At 38.2% G+C, this 27,217-nt stretch overlaps 1 protein-coding gene across 1 annotated transcript in view; it reads left to right on the top strand.

Annotated features, from left to right (window-relative positions):
- DAPK1 (death associated protein kinase 1) overlaps window positions 1-25,274 on the top strand; it is a 126,344-nt gene extending 101,070 nt beyond the window's left edge. Inside the window, exons 18-25 of the mRNA XM_026652341.1 lie at window positions 3,352-3,429; window positions 6,411-6,633; window positions 11,937-12,125; window positions 13,375-13,572; window positions 16,003-16,141; window positions 17,354-17,474; window positions 20,295-20,483; window positions 22,926-25,274. Of these exons, the coding sequence (XP_026508126.1) occupies window positions 3,352-3,429; window positions 6,411-6,633; window positions 11,937-12,125; window positions 13,375-13,572; window positions 16,003-16,141; window positions 17,354-17,474; window positions 20,295-20,483; window positions 22,926-24,158 (2,370 nt within the window). The 3' untranslated portion in view covers window positions 24,159-25,274. The remainder of the gene's footprint in view (window positions 1-3,351; window positions 3,430-6,410; window positions 6,634-11,936; window positions 12,126-13,374; window positions 13,573-16,002; window positions 16,142-17,353; window positions 17,475-20,294; window positions 20,484-22,925) is intronic.
- The last annotated feature ends 1,943 nt before the right edge of the window (window positions 25,275-27,217 follow it).

The raw sequence follows: 27,217 nt of genomic DNA on the forward strand, positions 1-27,217 counted from the left end.
TGTGTGTGTGTGTGTGTGTGTGTGTGTGTGTGTGTGTGTGTGTGTGTCTGAAGTGGGGGAGAGAGTGTGTCAGCATGCTGTCTTGTAAGTTCAGAGAGAGACAGGAAGAAACCAGTCCTGAGACGGGGGAGGGGGAAATTCCAGCATCAGGCCCCACCTCTCTTCCTGGGCTCTCTGCATAACGCGCGCACACATGCTCACGCACGCCTGCCTCTGTGTTCAACAGCACGAGCATTCCACATTAATGGTTTGCTGTGTGTCCCGGAGCAGATCAGCATGCAAGGGCTGTCAGAAACAGCGCTTTGAAAGGGGAGGGGCGCATGTCTCCAGGGCGGCTGAGCTCAAAACAATGAGCCGAGCAGTCACTTGAGGCATTATGGGACAGTTCCGGAGGCCAATTACAGCGCAGAAAGCAATCAAGTGTCTACACTGGCAATAGAGCGCTGGAGTCTCTGCGCAAATAGCCTTACGACTCTCGTCAAGGTGGGTTTTTTGCAGCACTGCAACTGAGGAGTTTCTGCGCACAAATTGGCCTGGCAGTGTGTACACGTCTGCAGTTTGAGTGCAGAAAGCTGCTTTACTGCGCAGAAACTTGCCAGGGTAGACAAGCCCTAATCTGCATGCACATATTAAATACTTGTTCATACTTGGGAAAATTAGGCCCTTTTTGGATGCCAAGTTTGCTTAGCCACTGCTCTTCCAGTATCTAGCTCCCTACTTTGTAAAGCATTTGTAAAGTTAGCTTGAGTAGGAAAGCCATTTATCAAAAAAACATCCTATTTCAGCTGCATGTGTATATTTTCAAATACATGTTGTAATGTACAAATACATGCTGTACTTCGCAGCCAGAAAATTTTGCAGCCTCTTTGTGTTCATAATGATTGACATAAGAGAAGGATAATGTTCCTTATATTTCCCCTCCATGGGATTAGATGCCTCCTTCAGCCAGTAATACCTAATCCACAAATGGCATATTCTCTGTTAATTAAACCTCAATTGCTCATAATAATCCTTCCTGCTGATGTGACCCTCTTCACAGTTCACAGTGGTTTAAACTGTAGTTTTGAAGTGAGGTGACCAGAATTTAAGACAATTTATTATCATCACTGGGTTAAAAGTCACAAATTCTCCCTCCTCTCCCACCCCCCAAGGCTCTCAGGGATTCTTTACACAAAGTTTTGTTTCTGCTTTTCTTTTTTTATGGTTACCTTATTATTTTCCATGGGTTTTATTTTATGTTTTGATAAATTACAATACAGCTTTATATTTTACATAGCATTCCGGGGCAGTTTGTTTAGAGATGCCATATAGGGCTAAATTGTGAGTGTCAAACTCCAATTATTTGGGCTGGGTGTGGTTCTGTCACCCTGTTAATATGGCTTAGAGAAGCTACCTCTCCACTGTCACAGATGTGACTAATGTGGGCTGTACAGATTCAGCCCCATGACCACTCACACCTAAGTGGAGCAAAAATCTTGCTGGGGCCCTGTGCAGTCTCCGAGTCCCAATCACACTGATTTCACAGCATTATGGGCCTTCCATGACTCCTAGGTTTTCAGTCCACGTTCATAAGTGTTTTCCAGAGCAAAGAGGAAGCTGGATAGGATACTGGTTTGCTTATGCATCCCTTCCATACATAAACCACTTGTGCAAATCACTTGACCTTGCTCTCTGTTCGCCCAGGTGTAAAAACAGGAGAATTACTCACAGAGGTGTTGTGAGGATTGGCTAATGGATTAATTATCTATCTAAACTACTTATATGGCCCCCATTACCAGAGTATCAACGCACCTCTCAATCTTTAATGCTGTTATCCTCACAGCAGCCCTGGGAGGTAGGGCAGTGCTATTTTCCCTATTATATACATGGGACGCAGAGGCACAGAAAAGGTGACTTGCCCAAGGTCAAGAAATCTGTGGTAGAGCCAGAAGTTGAACCCAGGTCTCCTGAATCCCAGAGCACCCGAACCACTCGACCAGCTTTTTTCCTCAAACAGCAAGAACATAAGACCAAAACAGCAGATCGTGTAGGATGGTCAGAAGAGAGAAAGTAGGTTTCCCTAGATCAAAAAGCTGACAGGGAGAGGAAAAGGAAAGTATCAGAAATTCAAATATTTGTTTGTGTAAAGCAGAAGCTAACTATGCAACCGAGGAAGAGATTTACAGAGAAAATAGTAATTTAAATTTACCCACTTGTTGTCAGTTTCAATTCCTGCTTTTTCCTGATAGTGATATATTGCTATTCCTGAATCTCTAACAACCTTGTCTGAAGTTATTAAAGTTGTGGTATTCAAACTGAATGTTATGGGAGCCTGAAAATGTCTCCTGTAACTAGACCTTGACCTTTCATAGACAAGAACATTTTATTTCAACAAAGAAAATGCACATATACAGTGAACTTTAGTTTATTTTAGATTTATGGATGTGAAAGCCGTAATTTGTCAATCATCTTATGCGCTACTTATGACAATGCAGATTTGGCATAAAAAACTGGATGTGATGGGAATAAGGAGTGAAACCCCAAAAGATTTAATTTACCAACAATTTTTTGTAAACATGGCAAAGTAATTGTCTTGTCTTTTAAAAAAAAAAGTTAAATCGAATCATAAATAAAAAATTGTTTTGCCATCAAACACAGCACAAAAGCAGTACCATTAATATAGTCTTAAGAGAGTAAAGAAAGTAAGCAATTTTTCTTACAACTCAGTTCATATTAAACTGCTGACCTATGAAACATGGGTAATTAAATGTCAAGAGCAGAATGCTGAAGACAGTTTTGCTTCTCCTTTAAAACTTGCTGAAGCTATTTAAATCAGAAGCCACATACACTGTTTGTTTTTTGAAAACCTAGATCCAGTAGCTAATTCACCACTGTCAATGCTTACATGTTAATAAACATAATTTACCTGCTTTACATAGCAATAAATATGCTGATGCATGTCCTTCTGGTGGCCTTTTAAACCTGTATGTGGTATGTAATATGTATCTAGATATTTCTGCCATCCACTAACATCCTGTATATTTAAATGGGAGAGTGAAGAATGATCATTCAGAGGGGAGTACTGGCATTGCTCTAAGCCTCTGACTCCAAAGCATCCTGTTACTGTAATGTCAAGATACCACTTTGCAAAAGAGAGGTGGTTGTTTTGAATTTTCTTATCTTTTTTTGGATGATTAAACAAACTAGGGGGATTACAGTTTAGGGGTTAATCCTGGCTGTTTTTTCTAATCCATTTGCTTCTGACAGCGATTTTATTCTGTTACTGCCATGAGCAGAACTGAGCTACACTGCACATGTTTTTCTGTTGCAGACAAAAGGAAGTGATTGCACTTAATAACTTGTCTTTAACAGGATGGGAAAACAGCAGAAGACCTCGCTAGAACAGAGCAGCATGAACATGTAGCCAGTCTTCTTGCAAGGCTCAAAAAGGTGGGAATGCATGGATATCTATTTGGATGCATGAGGGTTTGGGGGGTTTTTTTGTGGGTGGGGGGGAGGGTTGACTGATGTTCTTGGTGCTTTAAAGTTTGGGATAGCATTTTGAATACAAATGATGAGAAAATAAAACCTGCATCAAAAGCATTAGTCAAAAAGCTTTACAAAACCGCTCGGTGAAATAATTAGGTAAAAAAAAATCAATTTGGCTGATTTGCAACATAGCTATGATGTAATAGAAGAGAGTATGTACGTTTTTTTATTTTTTGTTTTTCTCATAGATTGCACACAAAAATAAAGGGATCATATCTCATGATTGTCCGAGGGTCCTATCTCCCAGAGATTTCCCATGGGAAAATGTGGGTGCTCAGAATCTCATGAGATAGGACCCTAAATCTGCAGTCTAGCAATCCTATTTAATGAATGGCTGCCAGACTAAGAGGAACAAAATTAGATGTAATACTTCTGTTGAGGTTCTCATCTGAGACACTGCTTCTAGTATTAATTTCCTTTTTCTTAAAGATATAGACATCTCTTTTTAATTGCTCAGCCTACATAGTCACTGAAGCACGGGTATAACTGTGAGGATGTGTCCCCCTGACTTCCAGTGGGGGTAGAAGAGGGAGGAAAACAGTTCCTTTCTCACTCCACCTTTCTGCATTTCTCTCTCCACTCCCCTAAATGGCCTTTTTTGGATGGGGAAGGCTCAGCTGCTCCTTGTTCACTCTCCTGTTCTCAGCTGTTAAATGGGAGCAGTGCAAGGGCAAGAGCTGCACTCAGACTGTAGGAAAAGCTTCACAGCAGCTTTGTCTGAGTTGCTCCTTGCTGCCAGCTGGGAAGAAGAGGACCGATTAGTTGGCCCCAGCTCCTGTAGCTAGCAGGAGGGAGAAGGAAAAGGGTTATGGTGGTTCTCCCTCCTCCCCCACCACCATGGATCTTTAACAGCATAGGAATGGAGATACATCAGGTAATGGGTAAGTTAGGCCATGTCTGCGTTAAAGGGACTATAGCGGCATAACCCCGTAGTATAGGTGCTGCGTACAGTAATGGAAGGTAGCTAGATCTATGGAAGCTGTTGGGTGTGTGAGTGGGAGGAGACAGAGAGCGCTGTAGGTGGTGATTGTTGAGAGTGAGATTTCCCAGTTGGGGAGGAGGAACTGGATGTACGGTGGTCAGAGCTTGCACAGGGAGGAAGACTCCCATGTCTTCCAGGGAGGAGAAGCGGATATTGAAATGTGTGCAGGGGTGAGAGGAGAGAGGGAGGCAAAAATGAAGGCTTTCTAGGGAGGAAGGGGAAGAAAAGAATGAGCATAAATGGGATTTGAGACATTTTGAAAGTAGGGGGAGGAAGGAAAACAGGAAAGAAATGAGGGTACTGAAAGAAAAAAGGGAGGAGAGGAATGCAAAATGAGAGAGAAAAGAACTGTCTTGGGGAAATAATACTTAAAAACTTATACACACAATTGTATTGTATTGCAAATATATATCCTTAAAGGGTCTACGCAGGTCACAGTACTATTACCAAGCCTTGTGGGTGAAGAATCAAGGACACTGTCTCTATGCTGCAAAAAAGAAAAATAATAATAATAAAAGACCTGTGGCATCAAGTCTTAACCCTGTTCTGCAGACTCAGGCTTGTGCTACAGCACTAAAAATAGCGGTGTATATGTTCCCTCTGAGGCCCATTCCCCTCTCCAGGTTTCAAAGTGTGAGCTCCAGCCTAAGTGGGAACATCTACACTACTAGTTTTAATGCCCTAGTATGAGCCCAGATCTGTAGATCCAGGCTCTGAATCTCACTGTTGTGGGAGGTTTTTTGCTGTGTAGATGTACCCACTGAGGCCTGATCTACATGTAAAATTTAGGTCAACGTAGCTCTGGCACTCTCAGATGTGCAAAATCCACACTCTTGAGTGCCACAGCCTCTGCCAGTGTAGAGGGAGCTAGGTCAATGGAAGAAAGTTCCATCGCTTGGGGAGGCGGTGTTCTTACAGCAATGGCTATAGGCTGTCTGCACCACAGGATTATGCCAGCATAGCCACAGCGCAGTAGCTGTGCCGCTATAGTCCCTGTAGTGTAGACGTGGCCTGTGGTTCTTGGTTTCCCCTCTACCCTTCCTCTCAATATTTGGGGCAAAATGATTCCACTGCAGTGATGTTGCATCAAAAACTATAGATATAATCAGGGCTTATTGGAATCTATTCTCTTCTGAACAGTTCTAGGGGTATTAATTTGAAAAATTGCCAGATTTCTGCATTTCAACCTTGACTTTAAATTCTGGTGGTTGGACTCATTTTTTTATTTTATTTTATTTCTTCATGTAATAGCTAAGCCACATTTTACTGCCGGTTCCTGGGATTTATTTTGATGCAGCAGGAACAAAGTGCAGTGTTTCACCTCCCTGCCTTTCTTTGCCTCCTACTGCCCCCTAACTTTATAACAAAATAACAGAGTGAATATCTTTTTTTATACCTCCCTTTGCGCAAAAAAAAAAAAAAGAGAATGTGGGTAATGAAGTTTCAAGAGAATGAGGTACTTTAAAACTTGCTTCTGTCCCCAGAAAGTAGCACAGTACTTTACACTGCTGTTTCATATTAACAATGCTATCTGAATTATGTGACTTAAATAAAAACTTTCAAGTGCCTTTCACCCAGTTTTATTTGAATTAAATTGTTGCAAGTTTGTATTTTTCAGTAATGCTCAAAAATAATTCTGCTTGTTCTAGAACAGCTGAAGTTAGTGCTGATCAAGCATGTTGGGTCTCTTCTATTCATGTCCATTTTAAGGATAGCAAATAAATTGATCCAGAACATAAAGAGGCACATTGCTAAATCCCTCCAATACACTTTGTTCAGGACAATGTATCCCAGAGTATTTTCAAACTATGCTTAAGCTGAAAATGCAGCTTTTAGGCTTCTTATTGGGATATTTTTCTGCATTGTAGTGGATCTAATTTCTGCATTTTGTTTGATTTAGGATACACATAGAGGACTTTTTATTCAACAACTTAGACCTACTCAAAACCCACAGCCAAGAATAAAACTTAAGCTGTTTGGACACTCAGGATCTGGGAAAACTACTCTTGTGGAATCTCTCAAGTGTGGTCTAATAAGGAGCTTTTTTAGAAGACGAAGACCAAGGCTTTCCTCCACAAACTCAACCAGATTCCCACCTTCACCCTTGTCTACCAAACCATCAGGTATCACTTTAAGGCTTCTGGTTTTATAGCATTTAAAGTAAGAGAATAATTATTTCTATCTTAGTGCTTATAACTATATGTGAAGCCCTGTTGGCTTGATCTCTAAAAGTAAAGATTAGGAGAATGGGTCTTAGGAAATCAAAGCAGAGAAATGGTTTTTATTGTTGGTGCCTGGGCAGGAGGATGAAACAGTGGGTGTGAAAGATACAAGATTAGCCAGAGAAACTTTTATTGCATCAGTAGAGGACCTGACCACTTGTCACAAGTATTCTGGAACTTTTTTGCAAATGTAAAGGTGTTAAATCTGTGTCCTGAACAAATTCTATTTTTTGGGCAAAAAGTAATTGGTCATCTCTGGCCAACAAACATTTTCAGTAGAATATGATACTATCTACTTCCAGTCCTAAACTGTTTGTGTGATATTCAACAACTGCTGCATTCTACCCTAGAAGTGGCTGTACTAAAGTAATAAGTGAATTCATCCCTGTTTATCTTTCATCTAACAAAGAGGTATTGCGTGTGGGAGGTTGTTGGGGGTTAAGCTTTTTGAGGTTCTTGGATGAAAGGATCCTGTAGAAGTGTTATTTTATCTATTAGATAAGCTTTGTTTTTAAGTTGGTTCATAATTAATTGCGTAATCATAAATAAGTATGTGTTTATCACTTATCATAATTTTTAGGTAATACCTGAACACGTTAGGAAAAAGTACCGGTATATAGTAACAGCTTTCATCTTTGCTCAACCTTCAGTCGATTTATTCTGAGGATAGGAACTCTGGTGAAAGAACAGGCCAAAAGGTTTCTGGCACAAAGATATAATATATGAATGGTCAATGAATCACTGAAAGAGGCTTTCATATATTACACAGGAATTACTTAATGAGAGTGGAACGGAAATAGATAAGAAATTCTCTGTTCCATTAATCTCAATTTATAGGCCCTTGCACAAGGAGATTAAACTATGTATCAAGAAATACAAGCATGTATCTACTGGAGCTAGCACAGGAAGAACGGGGTTGGGGTTTTTTGTCTTTACTTTTTTAAAAATGTTAGAAACCAGTGGGAATAGGTTTTCAAGATCAGACACAGTTATATGAACAAGAGAGATACGGGCCTAGGATTTTTTGAACATATCACCACAGGCTACTGCATACAAAAACTCAGTCCCATGTAAACATATGAAGTAAGGAAAAATCTTTTTACTTTTTTTTTTTTTTTTAACTACCCCAGTTCTGGAAGAAATTGCTTCATTTTATATACAGTATTATGTACACAGTATTGCCTTAATTAAAAACTTAAGAATGACCTTTCTTGGTCAGACCAGTAGTCCATCTAGCCTAGTATTCTGTCTTCTGACAGTGGACAGTGCCAGGTGCTTCAGAGGAAAAGAACGGAATAGGGCTATTATCGAGTGATCCATCCCCTCTCGTCCAGTCCCAGCTTCCGGCAGTCAGAGGCAGACAGCGCATGGGGTTCCATCCATTACCATTTTAGCTAATAGCCGTTGCTGGTCCTATCCTACATGAACTTATCGAATTCTTTTTTGAACCCAGTTCTGCTTTTGGCCTTCACAGCGTCCCCTGACGACAAGTTCCACAGGTTGACTGTGTGTTACATGAAGAAGCACTTCCTTATGTTTGTTTTAAACCAGCATATTAATTTCATTGGGTTGACCCCGAGTTCTTGTGTTATGTGAAGTGGTGAGTAACACTTCCCCCACACCATTCATGATTTTATAGACCCTTAGTCATCTCTTTTATAAGCTAAACAGTCCCAGTCTTTTTAATCTCGCCTCATATGGAAACTCTTCCATACCCCAATCATTTTTGTTGCCCTTCTCTGTACTTTTTCCAATTCTAATCTATCTTTTTGAAATGGGACAAGCAGAACTGCATGCAGTATTTAAGAGGTGGCCATACCATGGATTAATGTAGTGGCATTATGATATTTTTGGGTTTATCATCTATCCCTTCCCTAATGGTTCCTAACAGTCTGTTAGCAATGTGGGGTTTGGGGCGGGGGGTTTGACTGCCACTGCACCCTGAGTGGATGTTTTCAGAGACTGATACACAGTGAGTCCAAAATCTTTCTTGAGTGATGACAATTCATTTAGATCCCATCATTTTTGTATGTATAGTTGGGATTATGTTTTCCAAAGTACATTACTTTTCACTTATCAATACTGAATTTCATTTACCATTTTGTTGCCCACTCACCCAGTTTTGTGAGATCCCTTTGTAACTCTTTACAGTCAGCTTTGGACTTAACTATCTTCAAACTTTGCCATCTCACTGTTCACCACCTTTTCCAGATAATTTATGAATATGTTGAACAGCACAGGTCCCAGTACAAATCGTGGGGGAGGGGTGCACTATTTATCTTCCTCCATTGTGAAAACTGACCATTTAGTCCTACCTTTTGTTTCCTATCTTTTAAGCAGTTACTGATCCATGAGATACCTTCCCTCTTATGCCATGACTGCTTACTTTTCAGCCTTGGTGTGGGACTTTGTCAAAGGCTCTCTGAAAGTCCAAGTACATTGTATCAAATGGATCACCCTTGTCCATATGCTTGTTGACCCCCTCAAAGAATTCTAGTAGATTTCCCTTTACAAAAGCTATACTGATACTTCCGAAACATCCTGTTCATCCATGTGTCTGATAATTCTGTTCTTTACTATAATTTCAACCGGTTTGCCTGGTACTAAAATTAGGCTTACTGGTATGTAATTGCCAGGTTTGCCTCTGGAGCTGTTTTTTTAAAAATAGGGTGTTACATTAGCTACCCTTTAGTCATATGGTACTGAGGCTGATTTAAGTGATAGGTTACATACCACAGATAGTAGTTCTGCAATTTCAAGTGTGAGTTCCTTCAGAACTCTTGGGTGAATACCATCTGGTCCTGGTGACTTATTATTGTTTAATTTATCAATTTGTTCCAAAACCTCCTCTATTGATATCTCAATCTGGGACAGTTACTCAGATTTGTCACCTAAAAAGAATGGCTCAGGTTTTGGAATCTCCCTCACCTCCTCTGCAGTGAAGACCAATGCAAAGAATTCATTTAGCTTTTCTGCAATGGCCTTATTGTCCTTGTGTGCTCCTTTAGCACCTCAATCATCTAGTGGCCCCACTGATTGTTTGACAGGCTTTCTGCTTCCGATGTATTTTAAAACATTTTTGCTTTAGTTTTTTATAGTATCTTTTGCTAGTTGCTCTTCAAATTCTTTTTTGGTTTACGTAATTATACTCGATTTGCCAGAGTTTATGCTCCTTTCAATTTTCCTCAGTAGGATTTGACTTCCAGATTTTGAAGGATGTCTTTTTGCTTCTAATCACCTCTTTTACTTTGCTGTTTAGCCATGGTGGCTTTTTGGTTGTCTTACAGGGATTTTTTTTTATTTGGGGTATACATTTAGTTTGTCTATATTATGGTGTTTTTAAATAGTTTCCATGCAGCTTGCAGGCATTTCACTATTGTGACTATTCCTTTTAATTTCCATGTAATCAGCTTCCTAATTTTTATGTAGTTCCACTTTTTGAAGTTAAATGCTACTGTGGTTTTCCCTTCTACAAGAATGTTCAATTTAATTACATTATGGTCACTTTTAGCATTAATTACATTAAGTGCTGCTCATTTGATGCCTAATACAGTGTGTGTGTGTGTGTGTGTGTGTGTGTGTGTGTGTGTGATATACACACACGCACATGCTGTATAAGGCATCAGATGAGCACCACTTATAGCAATACATAATACTGTATGCAAAAAGAAGTAAGCTTATAATTACTGTAAAAAAAATAAATATGAATTTCCTGACTTTATACACAAAAAATAATTTGTGCTAACATTGTTTCATTTTAATCTATGCTCAGTCTTTTAAGCACTTTTAGAGTCCTGGGGTTTTTTTGGTTGAACAGTATTAAATAAATGTACATTGTTGTTACTGCTAATATTTGAGGTAGGAAAAAAGCCTCATGAACTGATGGATGCTTAAAGTAGTTTAACACTATAATGTGCATCTGATTATGTGTTTGTTATATAACTCATTAAAAGCTTGTGTTTATCAAGTATTTACATGAACACTCTGAAAAACTATATATAAGTGACAAATGTATAGTGATACTTATACTGCTGAGTTGTCTCACACACACAACTTGTTTCCATATTAAAATATGTATATCATAATGGTAACTTCAATATCTGGTGAAGGGATGAAGAATTCTTTGATTTGTCTGATAGAGGGGGATGGCTGATAATAGAGACTACTGTGTGATTGTCTTTCTCTTTCTGATCTTTCAGAATCTAACTTGCTTTACACAGAGATTTTGTATCCCTATAACTAGGGGAGGGGGGGTGATATTTTTTTTTTTATCAAAATAGTTAGGCCATACAATCCCCACTGTAGATGCCGTTTTATATCAGTATAAAGTTATACAGGTATAGCTTATAGCTGTACAGGAATAGCTATACCAATATAAAGCACCTTTATACAGCTATAAATATGTCCACATGAGGGAGTTGTAGTGCTTTAATAATGCCAAATTAAAGCAATACAACTTTTGTGTATAGACAAGCCCTAACAGATGAACCCTCATTTTCACAAACTGTGTTCTGTCACTTCCATTATTTTGACCCCACCTGTGTGTCTTTTAGGGGCTAACAGTGCTATAAGGGGAACCTAGAATTTGCCCTTTCACACCATTAAACCTTACCTCTAGCACATCATTACTTTATCATTGGGTAATATAGAAACTAAAATACCTGCCCAACCTGTGGGTATTCTTGAGACCAAGCACATTAGAAATTGTCTAACAGTTATTGAAAACCTGAACATGTCTCTAACTTGGGGGGAAATCTCAGCACAGAGAGAAACTGGAGAAGGTCTGTTGAACAATGTTAATCAGACACATTATACTTTACCTCTGTTCTCTTCCTTTCTGTCTTCCTTATTTCCACCTCTTTGTGTGCTTGCTTTCTTACACTTCCATGGTTCTCAGTATCTTCCTCTTCCTTTTCTCTCCTCTCTCTGCCTCTCTCATCCCCTTCTTTTAAAGCCTATTATGCATAATTAAATCTCTCAGAAAGCCATTTTGCCAAGACAGGGTATTCTAAGGTACCGAATCAGCTCTAGTGAGAGGTATTTTCTGGTTCTGAATCTTGGGCACAAATAATGTTCACAGCTACCTGGGTACCTCTGTTTGAAGAACAGATCTTTTTAAATCAAATTTTATGCCCAGCACATTATTTTGAAATGATCTGTTTATAAACTCTTCGTGGTTTGTAATATTCTTTTTCATGACTCAGTTTCAGTGAGCATTACAAATCTTTACCCTGGTTGTGAAAATGTTAGCGTGAGAAGTCGAAGCATGATGTTTGAGCCAGGCCTTACCAAAGGGGTGCTAGAAGTATTCGTTTCACCATCTCACCATTCTCACTGCTCTGCAGATGACCAGTCTACGAAGGCCATTGACATTCAAAATGCCTACTTGAATGGTAATGAATTAATTGAATTAATGTGTATTAATTCTATGTGACTGACATTGGCTTTACTTGTTTTAAATATTTGAATTTGAAATCTACTTTAAGCATTACCCTGAACACATCCACTAGTTTAATGTGCGTATCTTTTTAAAACAGAGATTAAACCTACATAAAGCCCTGTGAAGTTAAATACATTATAAAGGCACCACATACATTGACTGGTTTGTGTATCATTTATAGGTACTTTTTTTTTTTTTTTTTTAAACCACTCGTCACAAAGGGTCTTGGACCAGGAGTGAACCTTTATTACTTGTATGTCATCATAAGTGTGCATGGTGCTTTGTGGGGGCATAGTCATTAGACCTGGTCCTTGCCACAAAGACCATATCAATTGTTCCAGGGTCAAATGGGGCTTAAGCTTTTAATCTTGGGTCGGGGAATATATTTATAAATGCAACATACTGTAAAACATTTGCCATGTGTGATGAGCAACTTGACACATAATCAACACTTATTAGTGCAGTTATTCTCTTTCAGCACAATCATGTAACAGATTTAGTTTCTAAAATGTAGTAGAGCTATACTGCAGATTGTCAGTAGAAACTATTCCATTGTAAAGGTTCATAGCATAGTTGATGCTTCAAATTTTTTATTTTTTCTAGAGTATTTATAAAATCATTTTATTACTTTATAAAATCATTACTAAGTAAAGATGGTACAAGTGCATATGCTTTCAGCCAGATTAAGAGAGAGACTGTGAGAAGCTAACACATCTTTCATCTACAGCAAAAATAGATGACAGAAAACAGCACACCATGGCTAGTGTTCTTAAGTGGTAATTAGGAGTAAGAGGTGATTCTTAAAGCCCACTCTGATTTGGCAGTAGTTTCAATTTTATAAACCAAAATGGACTGTTTTCTGAATAACCTTGTATCTTATGTTTTTGACACCAGATACCATACATCACAAAGAAGTAATTGGAGAAATGTTTAGTTGCATTTTCAGGGGCAAGAGAAGGAATGGCAGCTGTTATTTCTGTAATCTTGTCTAGTGCTCTGTTTTGTTTTCTGAAGGATTTAATATCCATCATTTCTGTACAAAGCCAGGGCTCATTTAATCTGTAATGCACGGTGTCTATGACTCCTGGACACTTACATTTGGTTTCCAGATGTCAGCCCTGGAAAAACTTTGCCTCCAATATTAAAAGAACAGAGCTCTTTAAAGAAGTTTGACCTGTTTATCACTTTGTCCCCTTTTACAGGAATTGGTGATTTCAGCGTGTGGGAATTTTCTGGGAATCCTGTATATTTCTGCTGTTATGATTATTTTGCTGCAAATGATCCCACCGCAATTCATATCGTGCTTTTCAGTCTTGAAGAACCTTATGAAATCCAGTTAAACCAAGTGACCTTTTGGCTTAATTTCCTGAAATCCCTGGTCCCAGTTGAGGAACCCATAGGTATGCCATGCTATGTGTCTAGATGCCTTCTGTGGAGGAAAGAAAAAACTTTGTGTTTCCCTGTAACTTTGTTGAGTCCTGTTGTGTGTTCATTGTCCTGCATCTTATTGAAATCAACTTTAAACAAAGTTCAGTACCGAGGTGAACTTCTCCCTCACAGTAGAGGGTCTAAATAGGGCCATAGGCACTTAACCCTACCTAAAATTGTTTAGGTTGTGCTTAAATAGTGTGGAGAGCCTTGCGTGCTTCCTGAATTTCTCCCTAACCACTTAAATTGAAGTTTTCATATCAAAGAACTACTTTGACATTCTTGTGTACTGTCTGTCTACATACAGGCTCCAAGTACACTGGGTCTTTAAACCAAGTTTGGAAACATTGCTTAAATTCTGTTTAAACCCAACCCCAGCTAAATTGGTTTCCAGCACTAGCTGGGTTGGCCAGTGTGGATGGGTCTAAATCATGTTAGAATTGTGTTTTAAAACTCTGCTGACTTTCTGCATGTGCTGCTCAGATCTGTTTAGCTGGAACTATATTTAGACTTTAAATGAGTTTAACTCCTTTTAAGTCTTGGTGTGGATGGAGCCCAATATTTGTAGTGAATTTTGCTTGACATCTGCTAAGACTTTGTTCAGTTTTTAAATGAGATCTCTGGTTTAATACTCTAGCTGGTTATGCTGTTTGGAATTGCTTGCAAGTCAAACCAATTTATTTAATCACTATATTTTTAAAAAAGATTAAGGTCACCTATTCTTGGTTTATACCAATTTATTTAGCTTTTATTGCAGTGGAGCATTCATCCACGCCCCCTGACAGTTTGATGGAAGATCCAAGCTCAGGGATCTGTCTTGGCTTCATCAACCAAAACTCTGTTCAAGCCAGTGGATACGATTAGACATGTATGGAAAAAGAAAACCCATGAAGTGATAAAATCACTGTGTAATCACCTGGCAGGCATATCAAAATATTTATTTAGAGCTGAATGTTCCCTGTGTCCTACTGATATTTTGGCTAATATTAAATGCATTATATCAGAGCCCAGGTGATATTCTATATTCCTTATTTATGAACTCAGTACAGGTCTGTTAGTTTGACTTCCTCCAGTTCAGACACACACATGCCTTTCAGTTTTATTTTGAGTTTAAAAAAAAAAAAAGTTAAAAATAAGGCATGTCCAGATCCAGCTGGTATGCAAGTAGTTGTATAACAGAGAAGATAATGACTCAGGAGTTTGCCAAAAATTAATACTGAAGCTTTAAGTTATTTTATTTAATATTTCTGCAGTTGCTAGAATCCAAATTTGATTCAGACAAATATAGAACTAAACTTTGTCAGTTCTTCTTGCAAAATGATTAGCAATATTTAAATAGTTATGTCAGTTCAACTATAGTAAAGTAACTAATAAAGTTGTTCAACTTGACCTTGCTGCTAATAGTTTATAAGAAATCCTTCAACTATCCTAACAAAGTGTATTAGTATACTATCCTAACAAAGTATATTAACAGAAATCTTAAAGCTTTGGAATAGTTTCCTAGCCAATTCCACTAGGTCCTTCATAAAAAGCCAGAAAACAGAGTGCCGGCTGCATTATAGTACACTGCTTCACAGGCCACAGAACACTGATTTTGAATCACTAGACATATAAAAGGGTATTTTTGTGTGGCTTAAGCATAATGGATCAAATGCTGGAGACTTTATTCAGTCTTCACTCAGGCAAAACTGTTGAAGTTAATTGAGGCTTTGCCAGGATGAGGTAAAGACCACAGAATATGACACATTTTGTAAAACTTGACCAAGTTTTCTGGATAGTATATTAGAGAACAGGCTGTATAAATGTGTGTTATGTACTATCACCTCATTCATATGCCATTTGTATCTTTCTCTTTTTCTCATTCTTTTCATGGTATCTCCCAGGCTTTCCTTCTTAACTCTCACCTAAATGAGAGTTCATTGTTTGTGTAAGTACTGTACAATTGCATTCATACCACAGTATGAATGTTGTAGATCATTTGTGTTCTGCTTACAATCATCTAACTCGCATCCTGTAGTACTAAAGGATCCAAAGAATTACCAAGAATCTTTGCAAGTAGTTGTCATTCCCAAAATGGTTTAATAGTTTGTAGCTGATTTGTTAGTGTTGTTGGTGATAGTTATCAAGTTAAAAGAAAAGAAATAAAGCCATATAGTATTAGTATTTTTAACATTATTTGAAAGGGCAAGCCATCCATATTTATGGGCTATAAACAAAATCACATCAACCAAACAGTCCTTAAATTACACAAGTGTGTAGATTGTTTTTTTAAGCTGGCAAGTGTACTCACACAAGCGACCAGTATGTCAGGAACATAAAATTCATCTCTGCCTCATGGTACAGTAAGAGCACTTTTCCTGAAATTGTTGTACTCTGGGTGTGTATTTTTCTTTCTCATGAAGCATTTGGTGGAAGGCTGAAAAATCCATTGCATGTTGTCCTGGTGGCCACCCATGCTGACATTGTGAACCTTCCTCGCCCTGTTGGAGGAGAATTTGGATATGACAAAGACATGTCATTGCTGAAAGAAATCAGAAACAGGTGAGAAGAGGAGCAATGCATTTTTTTTAAATTTAAATACAGTATTAAAATGTGGAAATGCCAAAGCTGGTGCTTGATTTGAGGTGTTCAATATTATTTACAAAATAACATTCATTGATCTGTGTGGGAGCAAAGAAAATCCAGTACTTTGCTTTGGTTGCTGCTTTATATTGAAAATGGTCTTGCAGTATAGTTTTGTGCAAAAATAGAAAACACTTGATGGTTTTAAAATGAGTAGGTTGTCTCACACCTTTATGTTTAAGTATTGTAGGTGACTTTATTTATCAATGCTCCAATACCCAGACACAATGGAGTTTCATCCTTTAAATTATGATTAAGATATCTAGTATACAAAAATAAATCACACAGATGTATTGTATATACAATTTTCTAAAGAGCTGCATGGGAATATGAATGAAAAAGAAAATGAACCAACAAGTCTCTCTAGATGTTGGAAAGTCCTAATGCCAACCACTATGAATTGCAGAGAGAATAGCGCTGGTTTTCAGAATTAGCTATTTTCACAGACTAGTCTTCCAAGACAAACTATACACAATTCACAGCAATACCATGGTATGGGGAACCATTCAGGTCTTCTGAGTAGGGTATGTTAGGAAGAGGATGTAAGGAAACAGTCTAGAACTATATCTCCCAGATTTCTAGTATTACTGTGTTAGTGGAATATCCTGATCTACTGAAATTGAACAATAAATACCTGTGTATAATCCTTGGAGTTTCTGTCAATAAATATATCTCATTGCTATGCTTGTAAAAGCAAATATAAATGTGGAAGTATTTCAGATAAGAACCACCAAGTGAGCTGAACTCATTAAAAACAAATAATTGCTGTAACTTTTATAGCAGAACATATAGCCAGTATGTCTACTTGACTCTGCTGTAATTCCCTTTATATAATATATGTGAAGGCCTCTTTTCCAGTGCTTACATGAAAGAGTAACTTTTACTTTCAACAATTCTTTTTATCTTGAATAAAATATTAGTTACTAATATACTATGTTTTGCTTTTAGTATTGTGCATCATATTCAGTATTTAACTTTTTACTATTCTTGTTCATTCCATTTGTCATGATTCCCTTAAAGCGAAAGAAAAAATTGTTACACAATTTAAAACAAATTTACAGTTGGGTAAATTAAAATAAAATTTGGTTTGAGACTAGAAATTAATAAATAAGTACTGTCTGTTTCTCTTAGGTTTGGAAATGATCTTCAAATTTTGGACAAGTTATTTGTTTTGGATGCCGGAGCATCTGGCTCTAAAGATATGAAGCTTCTTCGAAATCACCTACAAGAATTAAGAAGCCAGATCACTTCTGTGAGTAGTTCACTGAAGGCCTAGGCTGGGCTAACTCCATGTGAAATTCTGGTTTTGAAGGAAACTTGCATGGGGAAGTTATTACAAGCCTCTTGCTTCTTGGGCGTCAGAGGCTGGGCACATACATCATGGAGTTCAGGAAGAATAGGTGCAGTTTCTTTATTTGAACACTTTCTGGTGGCTAACTCAGAGGCACTTTGAGTTGATAATGAGCCTAGAGACACTCGGGTTTGAAGGAAATAAGAAGAAAGCATTTTTTCCTGTCTTCAAAGGGACACTGTTAGGTCAAACTCGGCTGAAAACTGTAAAAATCAGTTTTTATAAAATCTATATCCATGATTTTTTTTAAATTCCAATGGAAAAGCTTTTTCTTTTTTTAAAACATGCCCCTGTTGTGTTGCAACCCAAACATTGCAGTGTCATATCAGTGCATGTGAATCAGACAATCTGATTGGCTAGAAATTATTGATTCTATTCTTATTGTCCAGTGTGAGAGAAATGCAGAAAGTCACCAAGCAATATAATTAGCAGAGAGTAAATTATGTCTTTGTTTTTTATGATCAGAGGTGGGGTTTGTAAGTTGGAAGGATATTTTGTTTTTTAAATATTTTAATTTATGTGTGGCTTTAAAAGGTACTTTGGACTCAATCCTGCATTGAGTAGCACAGGGGCTTATTATAATCATTAAAGTTCTTTAACCCTCTGAGTTACTGGCTTTTTAATGGTTACATTTCTATATTAACCACAGGTTTCTGATATGCTTCACAGTCTTTACATTACCTCAGTCCTAACAGCTCAGTGCCAGGCTTTTTATTTGATAATGTCTTTAAAGCTTACAATTCAATTACAAAACAGTTTTGCAGCCTCTTGTCCCTGAAATAAGTTGGTCTTTGTCTACACAGAGGATTTTGCTAAAGAATTCCCATTGTTGCTAACACCAATTCAGTTGAATTAGTGTTAGCTTTAGTAGGAACTCTAGAGTAGGCAAGTCTCTGGAGGCTGGACCTATTTTACCAGTGCGTCAGTTAGATTTGCATTGTACAGCAGGTTTAACAGACATGGTGATGAAAAAAGGTCCAGTTACCAGATTCCCAGTAGTGTTAGCACCAGTTCAGTTTAACCAAAGGGAAAATAATCCTAAGTATCCCCAGTATAGATATGGATTCTCAGCTCACGCTGCTACTAATGTGTGTTCCATGGGCTCCAAAAGACCCTGACCCACCAATTCCAAGTAGTGAACCAGGAAGCAGTAAGCTGTACATTTTCTCAGATAATGACTGATGATTTTTAGTGACTTTGATACGTTATTGAGTGTGATATATCATAGCTGGGACAGCTGCACAAATTTTTATGATAATGGGCCAACAAAACCACCCAGAGAGGAGTCATAGGAGACAGAGGATGATCTACCATAAACCACCTCCCACATTTAAAATGGTCAATCAGTGAATCTGAGACTGTATTGGTGCTTTTTTTGGGGGGGGAGGGGGGGATAAAATGGAAGAAAATAGTTGTGACTTTCAGTTTAAAGCTGTGATTTCAGTTCATAATTGACCCAGCTTTATGACTTCAGTAACTCCATTTCTCTTAAAATAAATTACAGAATAATGTTATGGACACTTCCAATATTTTGCTATGCAAGTAGATTGTGTGTTACATAAAGAACACCAGGGCAGAACTAACTGTTATCTGAACCAGTGGAAATGTAACTTCAGAAATATGTTAATCAGATATATATTGATAATTTTCCTAGAGTCATACTCTAAAAAATATATTCGCAGTTTCTAGCTAGGTAAAGGGGCAGTAGCCAAGGGATCACGTACCCAGTGGTAAACTGACCTAAATTCTACAGCAGTGTTCCCTTAGGCCTGATCTGCGCTTAAAATTTAGGTCCACATAACTACAGCACTCAGGGATATGAAAACTCCACAACCCTGAGCGCTATAGCTGTGCCAACCTAGCTCTTTGGGTAGACACAGCTAGGTTGACAAAATAATGCTGGGGGACGTTGGTGTTCCAGTGATGGAAAACCTCTTCTGTTGGTGAAGGCTGCATCTACACTCCAGGGTTATGCTGGCATAGCTATGGCACCGTATCTGTGCTGTTTATAATCTCTGTAATGTAGACATGGTCTTAGTTTCAGTGGCATTCTGATACAACAGGCTTGTAATTCCCCAACCACTTAATTTGCATTTAAAAAATGAGTTTTATTATTAATTAAATATGAACCTGTAAAATACAGTCGGCATTGTAGCATGGGTGTTATTTATTTTGATATTAAATTCAATCTATTTGATGCTTGCCCCAGTCTTCGTTTTCAATTAACTACCGTTTTTTGTACTTACAACACACAACTGCATTGTAGAAGTTGTGGGGATGAGGAGCTATTAGTTCTTCTAGCACATGGGAGGTGGTTTGGGATTTCATGATAAACTCCTTAGTGGTATGTTTCTGCTAAAAAGATCAGCAGTGAAATAATTAACTGTTGATATTTTAAACTATTTTTTGGTTTCACAGTTAATCCCCAGGTGAATGGGGCAGTTGATACCACTCAAAACCATTGTTTCAGGTTGTGCGCAGATTAGGCAAGAAAGCATTTAGTTGCTTCACATTAAGATTGTCTTTGTAATCATGGTGGCTAGAAATTGGTATTTAAATGAACATTTAGATTCTGGAGTACAATTTTTCATTCAGGGTGGATTCTGTGGCAAATTCTGCAGCTGTCTTTGGCAGTAGCTCTTTTTCTAAACAATTTAATTCAGTTTTTATCAGCATAGTAGAAGTAGAACTACAAATTGACGTCCATTGTACTTTTGTTAGATTTGTCCACCTATGACTCACCTTTGTGAGAAAATGATCTCCACCCTCCCTTCTTGGAGAAAAATTAATGGACCCAACCAGCTGATGTCATTGCAGCAGTTTGTATATGACGTACAGGATCAGCTTAATCCATTAGCAAGTGAAGATGATCTACGGCATATAGCCCAGCAGTTGCACAGCATAGGAGAAGTAAGTAATTTTTATTCAAACTGCATAACTATGTAGTGACTTTACTTACATTCTGTCTTTAACATAAACAAACTCAGATTGTTGATTCTACACAGTATCCAATTGAGTTTCACCCATCTGGAGCAAAGTGTATTCTCTGCACCTTTTTAATTACTTTTTTTCTTTAATTCAGTGAAAAAATGAAGAAAATCCTAACCAGCTAGAGTGCATGATCTGTGAGTGGTTTCCAGTATAGGGATGCTGAATGGAAAATGCATCAAGCTTCTTGGAGGAATTGGTGGGTGGAGCATGAAAGGAAATCTTGTGGAGGAGGGGGAAAAAAATTTAACCAGCACACCCAGTCTAGAAAGCCAAAGCGATTCAGCAAAATCAGAAAAAGGCACTCTTATCATGGAATAAGTGTGTCCGCAAAGGGAGCTATTGCAGAATAGCTATTGCAGTTTGAATTCACACCATATCTAATTCTGGAATAACTTCCTTATGTGGACAAGCCCTTAGTTGTTCAGCCAGAATGCAACTTCAATCTGAAATGTGAGTTAAAATGGCTGAATAAATTGTTTTCAGATTTGGTTAAAGAAAAGCATTCTCTGAAGCCATCTATGCCAAATGTGTACAGACAGATACTCCTAGGATAAAAGGGGGTTGTAATAAGTGTTGGACCAGCTTTCACAGCAGCGTAGTGAAGCACTGACTGCAACATCCTGGTATCAGATTTTGTTTTTAAAATTAGAAATCTGAATCAGCAGGTTATTTCTAGCTCACATTATTGTTTATTTAAATGAATTAAGCACCAGAAAAATGATGCTCAAAAATGTGAAACCTGAGATTTCCAGGTAGTTCAGAATGTTCTGTTTTGACAGAATCTTGCTGTGTTCTCAGCAAAATTCCTTAATTATTCTTTCCTCAACTTCCCATTCCAAGACAACATACTCAGTGCAAATCAACCCATACAGACTTCAGTTATCTTTTGTCTTATGGCTCCTATGTGTTTGTTTCATTGGACATCTCTTTCTTTAAAAGAGGAAGAGTTCTATGGTAGACTATACTCATGATAAAAGCAAATAAAATAAATATTCAGAAAAGGGATGAAATAAAAAGCTGACCTTCAAATGAGATAATAGCTAAAACAATTACTCATAAGCTTACTTTGCTGTAGCTACATTATTATATGTAGTGTGACAAAGTTCCTCCTCTATCTTGGTGGGTCCTGCGCTTATTGGCGGATTTTTCTTGCCTCAGAGATTCACCATGTGGGTTGGGGAACAGCCCAGAGACCTTCCCCTCTAGAAGAACCCACAGTCCAGGTCAATTGGGAGGTTTGGGGGGAACCCGGGCCCGCCCTCTACTCTGGGTTCCAGCCCAGGGCCCTGTGGACTGCAGCTGTCTATAGTGCCTCCTGTAACAGCTGCATGACAGCTACAACTCCCTGGGCTACTTCCCCATGGCCTCCTCCAGACACCTTCCTTAGTCTCACCACAGGACCTTCCTCCTGGTGTCTGATAACGCTTGTGCTCCTCAGTCCTCCAGCAGCACACCCTCACCCTCTCAGCTCCTTGCGCCTCTTGCTCCCAGCTCCTCACACTCGCACCACAAACTGAACCGAGCTCCTTTTTAAAACCCAGGTGCCCTGATTAGCCTGCCTTAATTGATTCTAGCAGCTTCTTCTTAATTGGCTCCAGGTGTCCTAATTAGCCTGCCTGCCTTAACTGGTTCTAGCAGGTTCCTGATTACTCTAGTGCAGCCCCTGCTCTGGTCTCTCAGGGAACAGAAAACTACTCATCCAGTGACCAGACTCCTGTACCCCACTGGTCTGGGTCTGTCACAGTAGTTATATGGCAAAGCATTCAATTTTTCAAAGTTGCATACCTATTAAGGAGGCTTGTGATGCCATTTCCTATTAATTTCAGCTATACCTCCTATCTTATATTTCTATTCTCTGTGGCTAGATTTTTGTTTTCTACCAACATTAAATTCTGTGTAATCAAATGAGTAATGCAGATAGATGCAGGTATGAACTTTGAATGTGACATCCTGGCTCTTACATATCTGGTGGCTTAAGAGTTAAATGTGAGAAGCTCTGAAACCGTGCCAAAAATGCTGTTCCTTTTTCAGCTGCTATCAGGGCAAATGAGGAAAAACTGCATTTTAGGCCAGAATATTTTCTATGTCCATTGAAAATTGTTGGAAGTGCAGAAGATTTCTGCTAAAATAGTTTGAAAAAAATCTCAGTGAGCCATGTGCTCTGATGACTTTGTCAATAAAACAAGTCAAGAGCTGGATCCTGATTTTGTTTTAGGAATATGAGAGGAAGGAAATGCACTATTATCTTGCTACAGTCGTGAATCAATGGTGTGACTGGTAAGTCAGCAAGCCATAAGAGCAGCTCTACTGTCGACTTGTACTTCACAAGATATAATTTGTAATTTTCCTCTTTCTGAACAGATAAACATCATGCAGAGTGAAACTGTCCAAGATGTTGTGCTCCTGGATCCTCGCTGGCTCTGTTCTAATGTCCTGGGGAAAATCCTGTCAGTGGAGAATCCCAAAGCCCTACATCATTACAGAGGTCGGTATACCATAGAGGACATCCAGCGCCTGGTATCAGACAGTGATGTGGAAGAACTGATACAGATTTTGGATGCCATGGATATCTGTGCTAGAGATCTTAGCAGTGGAGCAATGGTGGATATTCCAGCGCTGATCAAGACTGACAATCTTCACAGGTCTTGGACAGATGAGGAGGATGAGGTTCTGATTTATGGTGGTGTTAGAATTGTTCCTGTGGAACACCTTACCCCATTCCCTTGTGGAATTTTCCATAAAGTTCAAGTGAATCTGTGTCGGTGGATTCACCAACAGAATGCAGAGGGAGATGCAGATATACGTCTCTGGGTAAATGGATCAAAGATTGTGAATCGCGGGGCTGAGCTTTTAGTGTTGCTGGTCAACCATGGTCAGGGTATTGAGGTTCAAGTTAGAGGACTGGAAACAGAGAAGATCAAGTGCTGCTTGCTTCTGGATTCTGTTTGTAGCACCATTGATAACTTAATGGCCACAACATTACCAGGCCTGCTGACTGTGAAACATTATCTTAGTCCTCAGCAGCTGAGGGAACATCATGAACCAGTAATGGTCTACCAGCCTAGAGACTTCTTCCGGGCACAAAGCCAAAAGGAGACATCATTGACTAATACCATGGGTGGTTATAAAGAAAGCTTCAGCAGTATATTGTGCTTTGGATGTCTGGACATCTACTCACAGGGAGGTCTAGGAATGGATATTCATGCTTCAGATTTGAATCTTCTTACAAGGAGGAAACTTAGTCGACTTTTGGATCCACCTGATCCTATGGGAAAGGACTGGTGCCTTCTGGCTATGAACCTGGGCCTTCCTGATCTTGTTGCAAAATATAATACAAACAATGGAACTCAAAATGATTTTCTCCCAAGCCCAGTCCATGCCCTTTTGCAGGAATGGAGTAATGTCCCTGAGAGCACTGTAGGTATCCTAATGTCTAAACTGAGGGAATTAGGCCGCAGAGATGCAGCAGACTTTTTATTAAAGGCATCGTCTGTATTCAAAATGAACTTAGATGCTAATGGCCAAGAGGCCTATGCTTCAAGTTGTAACAGTGGGACATCTTATAATTCAATTAGCTCAGTAGTGTCACGGTAAGAACAGAAGTTTTGCATGGACAGTATCTTTTCAAACTGCAGAAAGTGTAAAAGGTACAATATGAGGTTCTAGACATACTAATTTATAAGCTTCTATATCGAAGGGTCTTTATCCTTCCCTATCACCACCTTTTATGTGAATAATCTTTCTACTTTTAACTGTGAACTGTTGCTTTTTATTTTAGCTATTAAAAGGCTGGTGTAATTCTGGTGTTTTACAATTCTATTCTGATATACAATGTGCTGCTTAATATTGCCATTTTAAGTGGGAAGTCTAACTTTTGGGTGATGTACTATAATGTTTTTTTAAAGAAATTCAGTTTTCCTAAAAGGAAAAAAAGTTGCACATTCATTCAAAATGTGTTCCTGATGCCCTGTTTTGTCTTTTCATCATATTCTTTGCTTAACTTTTTTACATTTGTAGGGGAAAAACAACATTTATGGTCAACTTGCTGGAATTTAACACCATATTATTTATAAATGAAAAAAAGTGAGTGCCTTTTGCAGAAGAGAGTGTGTTTGAATTGAGTGATTCTGCTGAAGTAATAAGAAAATGCTACCTCTGTTTCACTGTCTGCATGCTGATCATTGCAAGTGGTGCTTGCCTTTTTTGTTTCACTTGCAGCTTTAAGACATTTGGTAAATTTCATTATTTTACAAAGAGTTCTCGTGTTGATACTATGTGTACAAATGCATAATACTCAATCAGCTTTGATTTCAATCGAACCATAATGTGAAAAAATCTGTTAAGCCTACTGTCACGCTTCATTATGTCCACACATCTCAGGTAAAACTTCAGAGTTGTAGAATTCACCAAGACACGCATAAAATGTTCAGTACTGCAGAATAATAATGTTATAGCTGTCAGTTGTCATTTGTGCATAACAAATAGTTTTCCACTTTTAGATCCTGGTTTGCTTATTTCCTGTACTTGAAGATTTAAAAAAAAGGAAGCATGGTTTATTGCAATCAGAAATTTAAAATTGATGTGAGGGAACATGACCCATTCTGTTCTGAAAAGCATGTAATTTTAATGGTACAATATATGTGTATATACATATATACTGTATGTGTGTATATATATATTAATAGTATTATTTTTTCCTTAATCTTTAAGACGTAGTAAAATTTTAAAGGATTTTTTTTTTTTTTTTTTTTTATTTTTTATTAAATTTTTTTAAATTTTTTTTTTTTTTTTTTACTAATAAACTGTTGCCTATTGCATCCTTTTCACTTTTTATTTCTTGGGTGCACGCATATTTTTTTAACCCACAAGTTGTGAAAAAAATTATTATTTAAGGGCTTAGTCCTACAGGAGCTGTGCCCCTCCGATGAGATTCTGGGCACCTTCAACTTGATTTCAATTGGAGCTGGGGGCTTTCAGCATCTTCCAAGATCATGTCTTAAAATGCCAGAACTCTGGGAGGGGAATTTTTTTTTTTAATGCCACTTCTGTGCAATAGATTAGGTACACTTTTCTTTTAAAAACAACAAACAAAGCAATTTTTCCTTTTGTCTCCTTTTTGTTTGCACAATGGAGACTAAAATAGAAAGTACAAGTCGTTATAAAAAAGAAGAATCCCAGTCTTATTTGTTATCATCCGTTTGGCAAGTAGGGGGGAACAAACACTGGTTAACTTTACTTTTTATTAACGAGAGCAGTTTTTCTAAATCCAATTTGCATCATTGGGTGAATTAGAGAGCTCTAGGACTTTAAAAATACGTAAATGTTTGCATTTTGTCTCTGTCTTTGCCATATAGAATTATTTAATGAAGTTCTGCATTATCCACGATGACAGAGTTGGAAGCTGAATGTTGTGTATAAAGTAAGGTGTTTAACACAAGTGTTTAATTTACTACCCAGGTGTATAACACTCCTGGGGCTAGGTGATACAGTGGGGTAGTGCACTAGTCTTCTGTCTGGAGACATGAGTGCAGCTATCGAATTGTGTCACAGGTAAATTATTGATGAACTCATCTTCAGCCTTGTCGCTGTCACTGAAAAGGGTTTGCAAGTATAGATATACCAGCAGAGCTATACCAGCAAACTCCACCATCCACATCCCTGGAGAGACAGCTTATACTGGCAAAAGGACTTTTTTTGCCAGTATAATTGCATCTACACTAGGGTTTTGCTGGCATAGCTATGTCAGTTAAGGGTGTGATATTTTTCCACACTTCTGACTGACATAACCAGCAAAAGTTTTAAGTGTAAACCAAGCCTTAGTAGAGGCTTTTCCATATCTCAAAACCACTGTTAACCTCAGCACAGCCATAAGCAACATTGCAAGTAAGGAGAGAGAGGTGCATTCATGTAGGAGAGCTGCGTGCATTATTATGCCTGATCCTTTGCCAGTGAAATTAGTCCCTCATACTAATGATCTCTTGGTGTTTCCATTGCAAACCCCTTATTTTAGAAGTTTAATATTCAACCATACCAGTTTGTTGTATGCTGAAAATGAACTTGGATGGTGCCAGATTGAGAGGTGATGTAAGAGAGTCTACCCTGGGGTAACTTACACACAGGCAGCCTAGCCTGAGCATGTATAGAGAGAGGTCCTCTAACTTACAGCTTTGTACAACTGCCTGTTAGTTGCTTTTCCTGATGTATTGCCATTTCTTGGAGTCCTTCAACACATTTAAGTTATATACCTATTTAAACTCCCTTGCAGCAGTGTAAATATGTGTAACTTACACAGTCTTTACATACCACCTGTAAGAATGGCTCAACATCTCAGGCTTTTTGGAATTTATTTGGAGAGTCTGAAGAAAAACATTTAGCTCCCTTTAGAGTTGAAATACAAAATCAAAACCAAAATTATTTCCCCTAAAATAATAGAGTTCTTGGGACTCAAAATCATATTTGCTTGTTGCAAATTTCATTATGGCCATTTATATCTGTTGTGTACTAGCTACTTTGCCTCCTTAGGAAAAAATAAACTGAGTTAATTCATTAAGCAATGTACATGCACCCGTGGCCACATTAGCAATACTATGTGTGTGTGTGTGTGTGTATATATATATATATATATATATATATATATATATATATATATATAT

Source organism: Terrapene carolina, unplaced genomic scaffold (assembly GCF_002925995.2).
Source record: "Terrapene carolina triunguis isolate 2854851 unplaced genomic scaffold, T_m_triunguis-2.0 Scaffold113, whole genome shotgun sequence".
NCBI classification, from domain to species: Eukaryota; Metazoa; Chordata; order Testudines; family Emydidae; genus Terrapene; species Terrapene triunguis.